The 10,877-nt window shown below is 31.1% G+C and overlaps 1 protein-coding gene across 2 annotated transcripts; it reads left to right on the top strand.

Moving 5' to 3' along the window:
• Positions 1-5,330: 5,330 nt before the first annotated feature.
• Positions 5,331-6,834, top strand: LOC145093010 (GATA transcription factor 5-like). 2 transcript variants are annotated; one of them, XM_079031041.1, is made up of 3 exons: positions 5,331-5,513; positions 5,605-5,922; positions 6,008-6,834. In XM_079031041.1, exons 2-3 carry the CDS (start codon positions 5,620-5,622, stop codon positions 6,671-6,673), a joined length of 969 nt encoding a protein of 322 aa, XP_078887167.1. In that variant the 5' UTR covers positions 5,331-5,513; positions 5,605-5,619; the 3' UTR covers positions 6,674-6,834. The 2 variants fall into 2 exon arrangements, with proteins under 2 accessions (XP_078887167.1, XP_078887166.1); XM_079031040.1 differs by lacking the exon at positions 5,331-5,513 and having other exon boundaries at positions 5,520-5,922.
• Positions 6,835-10,877: the final 4,043 nt, after the last annotated feature.

Below are 10,877 nucleotides of genomic sequence, written 5' to 3'. Positions count from 1 at the left end.
TTTGAAAATTGGGGTATAACGATTATCCAATTTTACTTATTCTATTTTAACCAATTAAAACAATAATTATCAAATTAGGAAACCTTATACCCCTACTAAATTTTCGAAACTTAGGGAGGAAGCAAGGGTTTCAAGAACCCTTGCCCAAGTCGAAATTTTCGTTACTCAGTACCTGTTCGGCCAACTACCGAGTAGCGAGTACCCGGGAGTACTCGGGGAGTACTCGGATTTGGAAATTTGTGTAGAAATATTTTTAGGGAAATTATATATGTCAAAATCATAAGATAAAATCATAAGTTGATTGGAATATATAACAAAATTGGATACATGTGAATATACAAAAAATGAAAAACATATAATGGTCTCACTTCGTGAATATTTACTGAAAATATAAGATATATATGTAGTAATAATCACATGTGTGTGTGTGTGTTAAATAATAAATTGTTAAGTATATTATACCTATTAATCACCGAGTTGACCGAATTTCACAGCACTACTCAGTTCGTAAGGGGCCGATCGGGGAGTACTCGGGATTATGTAACTCGCCTCAGCAAGAGGGAGTAGCGAGTACTCGGAGGAGTAATCGGCCAACTCGGCATGCTTTACAACACTGCCTATTATGAAAATCAATTGAAAACATGTGCCTCTGATACCACTGATAGGTTTTATAGGTTACCAAAAAAAATTCATGTGACGGATAATAACTTAACCCTTCAGTCCAGATGCAACCTAACTAGATCTATGTTTTCACTATCGAAAGCTATAAACTATGAACATCAAAAGAACCCTATGGAAACCCTAATAATTTCAAAAATCAAAAAAGGTTAGGATTTACATACCTTTTATTTATTATTGTAAATAACTAATCAAATCCTTCTTCAATAGCTCTTGGAAGTAAGCACCAAAAATCTCGTGCCTCTGATGGTTCACACACAAACCTTAACAACTAGGAAACTTGAAGAAATAGGAGAGGGGAGGGATAATTTCGGCTATGATCTTGAGATAAGTGATGGCCAAAAATATGAAGAGGTAAGGGCCTATTTATAGTTGTTAGGAAAACCCTAGATAACCCTTATTTGATTAAAATAATAATATTTCAAATCAGACAATTATCTGGTTTTCTAATCATCTTCAAGGGATATTCTAGAAACCCTAAAATATTCCCTCAAAACCGTCCACCTCTAATGGGGAAGGATTTGGAACCCTTTTGTTCAACTATTGAACAATTATAGCTTAGGTCCCTGCCTTTTAATTAATCCAATTAATCCCAAAATTAATTTTAATTAACTCTTATTTAAATAATATTATTCCTAATTAATATATTATTCTCATAATATATTAATAAATCATTTATTTTTATTTATTAATCATATAATAAATCAATAAATCGGTATCTCTCTCTAAAAGTCATCCTATTTAATTACTAGGTTTGAGGGCAACTCAGAAAGACTTTGCTAATAATTTAAGTGTATACCAATTTAGTTATTGGCTTAGACACCTAATCCAACAATTATGTTGTGAACTTATCATTCTAATGGTTAGATGGCGTTATGACATATCGTGAACAAACATGTATGTGACTTATGTGGGTTGAACCCGTCAGGTTTAGATCATGTGATATATGGATGTTATGTGTTAAATTGTCCACGTATAGGGTGGATAAAGATTAGTATGCTTGACCATGATAGGCCATTAGGGGAAATGTTCAAGGTTTGGATGATCATGATAGACCCTTCGGGGGAATTGATCAATTCCCAGTATGGCAATAACTGATATAGACCTTTCATGGGAATCAATATGCTGATGTAGAGTTGGTAACAACGATATGTATTAGGAATGTATTGCATTAGTGGATATTAACTAGTTGGGAGGTTATAGTTTTACATTAAAAGTTTCCTATTCAGTTCGACTACAAGTAACGAAAAACTAATTTAGGAAATTATGAGCAATAAGGTTCACAGTAGTGTATGTTGAGGATTTATTGGTAAGGATATTTTCCTAACCCAAAACAAGAGTTTAGATATGACAAGAGGTTATGATTCACTAATTTTTATACTTTTGAGACAAGTGGAATAGTGATGACTTGTCAAAAAGTCAAGTAAGCACTAGCAGCCATTTTGGGCATGGTCTTCAGATTTGGGAATTTGTTGAGTTGATTGGTCGAAATGTTTTCAGATACTTGGTTCACTGTAAGTTGGGGTATTCCTCGTCGTAGGAGGGATTAGATGATATGTAATATTGAGTGTTGATCGACAAAATTAAGGTATGATTTTCGAGGTTTTAGACTAACGGGTTCCCGTTATGGGGAGGTTTATTGTTTAAGTATTTTGGGGTTACAGTGTTGGGAATTCCTGTTTGCGTGGTTTCACAAGATCATTGAAGGAACCGTCAATAGTAGAAAAATTGATTATTGCAAGATGTGGCAATTTAAATAGTGGGGTTTGAATGATGATGATGTTTAGTTTCCAAGTGGTATCGGGAACTCCTTTATTGATACGCTAATTTAGTAAATAGTTTTAGAAAAAGCATGAAGGATTTGCTTTTAGGAATTTTTTTTAGCATTATAACCAAGATGGATTTCAAGGACGAAATCCAGATAAATAGGGGAGAATTGTAACATTCGTTCTATAGATTGATCAACTTTGGGCTTTTAAGAATAAGGATTTCGGGGAAAATCTTATATCGCGACGCGATTTCTTGTTGTCAGCGGCGCGATGACGTCATTAAGTGGCGGCTGGGTTCAAAACCATGGATCTTGGGCCTTGGGCTCTATTTAAGAAATACTAGCCCTAGGGTTTCTTCCATCATTCATCCTCCATGTTCAAGGATCGAACCCTAGCCTCCTTAAGCCTCTCCTCCCTCGAATCTCTTGTGTTTTGGTGATTTTAGAGCTTTAGTAGGAAATAATCAACCGCTTGGAGCTTGTTGTGTGCCTTGTGTTAGCGGTGTTGATGTATTAGCTCCTTTTGGACATTTGTAAGTCATCAAGACTCATTTTTATGCTTTTTACTCTACATATCTAGGGATTTAAGTGTATTTTGGCCACTTTCATGAGAAATGGATGGAGATTTGGAAAACTTTGGATTAAAGTTTGCAACTTTATTATCACTTAAGGTCCCATTAGAGTATTGTGTTATGGATCTGATTTTTAGACTCCATTTGATGCCATGAAAGGAGTTTTGACCTCATTTCCACCATTTTTGACTAAGAATGGTCTGATACTTGTATTAGTTGTGCATGTTCATAATGTTTTGATTTTTGTGGACTATAAGATAATATTAAAGCCTTCTAGAAAGTTTGAGGCATGGACTTAACGAATTAAGAGCTTAATGAAGGTGTTGTTCTACCAAAGGAACCACGACGCGGTGGACAAGAAAGTCCCACGATTGTTTTGTCTTGACTTAACAACGACACGACCAAGGGTTTGATCCCACGTTGTTGACTGTTGAGTTTTTAATTAGTTTGACTTTTAGTCAATTTTTAGTGAAAGTATGTCTTAGATCATTGATTAAGGGAAAAATGGTCTTTTTCTATAAGATGGGGATTATAAAGAGAAAGACTTCTTTAGAGATGAAAGATAGGTAATATACCTTAATTATTAAATTAAGGTTAATTATTATGTAGTGGTTCGAGGCAGTATCGGTACCACTTAGCTAATTGCGTGGATTAACTTATTAGTCATTCATGTGGATTCTCATGAAATTACTTATTATATGAACTATATGTTATGAGTATGTCAACTAAGATAAACGTCTCAAATGGAATCTAGTTGAATTAGAAAGGATGTAAGTCCATGATAGACCTCTCGGATGGAAGTGGTCAATATTAGGTCAACAATATATATACCTCTCGGAGGGGAGTTGGCATGATTGGGATATTTGGACATGCTCATAGGGGCATGACATATAGTTTATCAATTCTATCTTACGTTATGATTTTCGAGACAGAACTCAGCTTTCACATTTTTACTATGATTGCGTGGGTATGACTTGAAAATATAATCTTATGATTTGTTAATGATTATGAATGAATCCTTTAGTGAAATATATACTTTGATTTTCAAAAAGTTTACGGTTGATTTTTGGGATGTTACACTTGTTCTTCCATTTAATACTAGTTTACACCTAGAAAATCGATTGAGTTTTTTTTAACGTCCGTATTTGGGTTTTTATTTATTTTTTATTTTGAAAACATGTAAGACACACACATACTTATATACTCGTTAATGTAGGGTTTGATCAACATGGGAATGTGTGTGGTTGTTTAGAACTTCTTTGGCAGAGAAGGAAACACAATAGATACAAACCCACACCCACACCCACACCCACACCTACATACATACATACATACACCCCCCATACATACACATATAAAAGAGAGAGAGAGAGAGAGAGAGAGAGAGAGAGAGAGAGAGAGCTGAATTTTCTTGTATATAGGTTATGGGTGGGTGGTTGTCCGATGGGATGAGGTGGGACAGGGTGGGGGAAATGATCAACCAGAATAGAAGAGGAAAATTGGATAAAGGGTTTGAGAAATAGAAAGGGAAAGGATGCAATGAGACGGATGTATTTACTAGCAAGAAGGGGCGACAACTACTAGGTCTTCCAGATGAGAAAGCTAATCGAGAGATGGATAGGACTTAGAGTCCATGCTTTTATAGTGAGGGTTGGATGATTTTTTTTATATATATATTTTCATTATAAAACAATTAATATAAATCTAAAAAACATAAATTATAAATAAAAGGGGGATAATAATATTTTCCAAGTTGATAGGAATAAAAACACAAAACGATCTCATTTTAGACAAATGGTGGAAACCAAAAGTGTTTTAGACCGAAGTATCATTATTGTAATTTTTTCTAAAAAAATATGCAAAGTCAATTATTTAATAAAATAAAAAGAAGAGTTATTTTGGTAAATAAATCCTAAACCAGGGTCTCTTCTATAAAAGAATGAGTCAATATAATCCTTTTGTATCAACACCCTAAATTTAAATTTGAAATTCAAAATTTAGGTAAGTTTGTATTTTAGCAAAAGTGCCTTTCATTTTTAATTTGAATTTCACCAATATGACAAAGTAATAAATGATAAACAAAATTTGGTATAAAGGACATTCATTTCAATGGTAGATGACTTTTAATAATATATCTTCTATAATCGGATTATTCACATAAACTTTTTTTTTTATTTACAAAATTTGGTGGTATTGTTATGCATTGTCCTTTATTTTTACATCCATAGATTCAAAAGGTGCCAAACAAGAAGCATACCGGTTTTTAAATTTGAAGTTAAAAGAGGTTCACAAAATAAATACACTCGACGAGATACTTTTGTGAAGCACTAACACTTGAAAAGCACTTCTTTTCTCTCTCTCTCTCTCTCTCTCTCTCTCTCTCTCTCACATTCAATGCTTTACCAAACACACCACAACACTACTACTACTACTACTCATATCTTCTTTTTCTTAACATCTTCAATTATTCTCCTCTCTTTTCCTGCAATTCGCCGGTAATTTCTCTTCTCCTTAAACCCTTTCCCTCTCTCTCTCTCTCTCTCTCTCTCTCTCTCTCTCTCGTTAATTGAAGGTTTTTATGTTTAGTTTCAACAAGAAGTTATGGAGTGTGTAGAAGGGGCTTTGAAAAGCAGTTTTATTGCTGTTAAACCAAACAACCACCACCACCCACAGTCATTTTCCGACGATTTCTGCGCTATAACTGGTGTCCCCGGCGACGACTTCTTCGTTGATGGCCTCCTTGACTTCTCCGACGACGGTGACTTCGAGGAAGAAAACGATGATACCCATGTCCTCCTTCACGACAACAAAAACGACAAACCACTTTCCATTTCTCCGGTCAAAAAAGCCGATATCGGCCATACCGAGGCTTTCTCTATCCCGGAGAGCGACCTTTGCCTTCCGGTAACAATTTCAAGAAATTCAAAACCATTTTCTTTCCTTAAAAGAAGAATATTTATTTAAAAATTTGATTTTTTTGCTTTTACAGGTGGATGACGTGGCAGACCTTGAATGGGTTTCTCATTTCGTCGACGACTCATTCTCCGGTGGCTATTCTTTAACGTGCCCCGCCGGGAAGTTTCCAGAGAAGAAGTCGGAGCCGGAAACGGAAACTTTCATAACCGTAAACGTAAACGTAAAACCTTCCTTCACGACTCCGGTTCTTACAAAAGCAAGAAGCAAGCGAACTCGAACCGGCGGCCGGGTTTGGTCACTCGGGACGACGCCGTTGACTGATTCGTCGACTTCAAGTTCCTCCTCTTCGTCATGTACTTCAAACCCTTGGCTCTTTTTCCATGACTCCGCTCAAACCGCCGAGTCAATTTTAGGGAAACCGCCGGTGAAGAGACAGAAGAAGAGGAAAACCCATCCACCGGCGGCGGACGCCGGTGGTGGTTCACAGCCTAGGCGTTGCAGTCATTGCCTCGTACAGAAAACCCCACAGTGGAGAGCCGGTCCGCTAGGCGCCAAAACCCTTTGTAATGCATGTGGGGTCCGCTACAAATCCGGTCGACTGTTGCCGGAATATAGACCGGCGTGTAGTCCGACGTTCTCCAGCGAAGTCCACTCTAACAACCACCGGAAAGTTTTGGAAATGCGGCAGAAGAAGGAGGCCGCCGAGCCCGGTTTACCTTTTCCGGTTCAGAGTTTTTGAAGCAGGAATGTTAGCTAGTTAGGAAACAGAAAAAAGAAATTAGGATTTGTATGAACCGGGTTTAGTTAGTCACCCGGTTTGGTACGTTAGGTTTTCTAGTAACCGATTAGTAAGAGACTTTAATGTAACTTTTAATTTATTAAAGTTGTATCTGTTCTTAACTTGTATTTTTTTTCTTCTTTCACTCGAAATAGCACGTTGATAATTGTGAAAAAGTATTGATATTTTCTATGTGCTAATGTTTGAACTTTGAATATTCGGTATGAAATTTCAATCGTTATTATAGGCTATATCTAAATGATATGAAGATTTTGTGTAAATTCTCCAATATATATATATATATATATATATATATATATATATATATATATATATATATATATATATATATATAGAGAGAGAGAGAGAAAATGAATATGTGGCTATTATAGTATAGATATAAACCATCAAAATTTACTTTATTTTGATTAAAAAACATAATTTTTTTCATTGTTAGTTTATTTTGATTAAAAAACATAATTTTTTTCATTATTAGCTTCTTCCTTTGCTTTTTAGTTCATATTATTTCTTATTTCATAATTTATCTCCAACCTTTACCTATTTTAAATATGTTGTTTATATTAGACCTCTAGTAGGCTTCATAACTTTCTTTGACACCTACCATATATATATTTGCATGGTTTCTTTTGATGTGTTATGTGAAGAAGTTTATTGGGTTTTTAATGAACAATCTCAGTCTTTCATTACAGATTTCTATATTAAATTTGAATATGAAGATTTATAAGTAGTTGATAATGTATTTTTATACATAGTTTGTGTTGCAAAATTAAATATTTAAAACTACATAAAAATATGTACAAACCTATTATCTAGTCTAATAGAGAATAAAAGAAAGATGGTAGAAAGATTTGATTGCATTTTGTTAAAACTATGTATTTTTGATGGTTCTATACCTAATATTAGATACATAACAGCCACATATTCCCTAAACTATATATATATATATATATATATATATATATATATATATATATATATATATATCCTCTCTAATAAATGAAAGTTTTTTTGTCACTTGTCAAATTTTTAAAAGTTTTGTGACATGTAATTTTGTGGGAGTTTTAGAATTATTATTTTTCACTTGTCATTTTTTAAGAATTTCTATTTTTTAAAATAAAATTTCATATAAGGAAAGAGAATCATTCTATTAATTTGATAGTAAAGTTTCATAAATGTTCTAAAGAAGATTTGATTTTTTTTTTTATAAATGTTTCAAAAGATTACATTATGATATGTACAAGTATTATTTATAAAATATTTAATGTTTAAATATTAATATTAAAATTCTATTTTTAACAAACCCGTGTAATATACAAGTTTTACAACTAGTATATATATATATATATATATATATATATATATATATATATATATATATATATATATATATATATATATATTCTAACTTGTAAGTTTCAAAAAATGTCTTTTACATATTTGTTATGAAAATAACACTACAAACTGTATTAATGTTGTAACATATATATGTCAAGTATTTATTTTTATTAAATATGTTAATGTATTTGAATTTTCAAACAAATCGAGACATAAACATAAATTTAATATATATGATTAATTAATATTAATATAATATATAATATAATGTTATAAATAACATTTATTAAATTCTACATATAAGCATATACTGAAATTAATTAAAAATGTTAAAACTTAGATTTGAAAAGCCTAATATTATATGCATTAAAGTTTACCTAACTTATAATATAAATAACAGTTATACAAGTAATATAAGAAATAGTTATAGTTCATAAAAACTAATATAACCCATAACGGGTATTAATCCAACACAAAACAGACGAGTTTGAAATAGATCTTCAATCCGTTTTAAATAAATATGACTCGACACAATACATTTATAACGTCTAACTTATAAATCTGCTAACTTGACATGAATCTCAAACGAAATAAACAAATTAAAATTTTCAATTTGTTTAACTAAATAGATTAAGCGACATAATAGGAACACTAAAAGATTAAGGTTATAACAATATTTTTCACCTCAAACGTGGATGTTTACAGCACTAACCTTTTTACCGCATTTACAGATAATATTAGATGGGAATAGAACGATAGAAAATAAGTTACGTGGCCCGAAATTTAATATTGTTTAAAAAAATGAGGGTAAAAACAGTAGTATTTAAAAACTAATGGGTTAATTTTATAAAAATCGTAAAACCGTGAAGCCGTTGAAAAGCGGAAAATTTATGAGTTTGGGTGGTGAGGATAATGTTAATGCAGGGGGAGGCGTAAGATGTTGGTTTCCATTTTAGATCTGAACCGTTGATTTAATGATCGGACGGCTAAAAATAGTTAAGGTGGGGAAGAGGTTTGGACGTCATGAGAATTGGAAGGGGGGTATCTTTCACACGGCACGAGAAGATTTAAAAAGAAGGAGGTGGGGCCCATTGGGTTTTGTTGGATAGGCGGATTGTACAGTACAACTTTCTGCTACTTTGGTTCTTTCTTCTCTTTAAACTTGGGTACAAATCACAACTTTAAACTTGAATACAAATCACACTATAAACATCTTTTTTTTTCTCCTTTTTCTTTTTTCTTTATAATTTTTAATAATTATTTGTGCATGTAAATCTCTTAAAAAGAAAAAATAAAAACAATCATCCACTTACAAATAGGATTGAGTGAACTTTTAGTCAAAATTTAGGAGGAGAAAAATAATAATAATGAATGAGTGAATGTACGTTGTACATGTTAAATTATACGGTTAAAATTTTGATAAATACATGTTACATTGAAAATATTATATTATTGATAATAGTTATGAAATAATAATTATTTTGTAAAAATGATATATAAAATTGTAATTATTTTGAACATATAATAAAGATCTATTCAAAAGTTAGGTAATTATTATTTTATACAATATTATTATTTATTATTATTCTAATACTTTCATTTATTATTATTATTAAGAAAATCATTTATTTATACTAAAAAGTTATGAAAGACTAAAATATAAATTGAAAGTTTTAATTTGCAATTATAATATATTAATTAATCAATTTAAAATAATTACTAAAAAATATTTGAAAAGTTATAGGGCTTCAATTCATAAGTTCTATACATTTTAAGAGATTTTTTTTGGTATCCTACTTAATAAATGAAAGTGTTTTGACACATGTCATTATATAATTCAATATGTCATATGACATTTTTAAAAAAATTTCAAAATTATTTAAATCCATTTGACAAATTGTGATCTTTTGGTTTTTTTATTAAAAAATAAAAAAAATTCAATCTAAAAATATAATAAAGAAAATAAGAAAACTTAAATGTCACCATAAATCTCACGTAATTTGTCAATTAATGCATTAAATTCAATTTAAATTTAAATCAACTTTCAAAATTAAAAAATATAGTTTTCGGTCAATTTTTTTTTGAATTCATGATAATTTGCAGAAACCTTTATTGGTTCATTTACAGCTAATTTTGATATTCTTTAATTCAGTTTTGTAAATTATTAAACATGTAATTCTTAACAAAATATATTAATTTAAAAAAAAAAACCCTCCATATATCATACGAGTCTCACATCTAATTTAATATCGAATGAGGGAGAAATGCATGAAAAAATTACAATCAAATTTCTCATGAAAGTCCAAACAGTATTACCTATAATTTCCTTCTTGCATACAATCATATTCAAAAATTATTATTATGAAGAATCCAACAAATAAATATGTTTATTTAATTTTTAATTCAATATTCTTAAATGTTGCAAGAAAATGTGACATAAGCCCAACCGTTGGAGAAGTGCATGACTACAAAAGATATTTTTTCTACTAACTTTGTAAAACGAATCCTTCTACTTCTAGTTAATTAAAAATATTGTCCCTAACTTGTATAATAATCTCTACAAAAGATATTTTTCTACTAACTTTATAAGTTTAATTGTGCACCACAAATCATGTCTAGGAATTTTTTACCAACTACTTAGTCTCCAAATTGAAATTTAATACAAAAAACTACATTGAAAGATTGAAATTGTTCATTAAAAAACCCACTAAACCTCTTTCCATAAGCCATGATAGAAAAACCATACAAGTATATATAAGATAGGTATTGAATGAAGTTATAAAACCTATTAGAGGACGAATAAAAAACA

Source organism: Lactuca serriola, chromosome 3 (genome assembly GCF_051521515.1).
Source record: "Lactuca serriola cultivar US96UC23 chromosome 3, Lser_US96UC23_V15, whole genome shotgun sequence".
NCBI classification, from domain to species: domain Eukaryota; kingdom Viridiplantae; phylum Streptophyta; class Magnoliopsida; order Asterales; family Asteraceae; genus Lactuca; species Lactuca serriola.
Note: the sequence above shows the minus strand (reverse complement) of the source record. Positions and strands in the feature narration are given on the sequence as shown.

What these genes read in the sequence shown, in the direction of transcription:
- LOC145093010 (XM_079031041.1), top strand. Translation starts at nt 5,620, where the DNA reads ATGGAGTGTGTAGAAGGGGCTTTGAAAAGCAGTTTTATTGCTGTTAAA. An exon ending in AGAGCGACCTTTGCCTTCCG is followed by an intron (nt 5,923 to 6,007) that starts GTAACAATTTCA and finishes TTGCTTTTACAG; the next exon opens with GTGGATGACGTGGCAGACCT.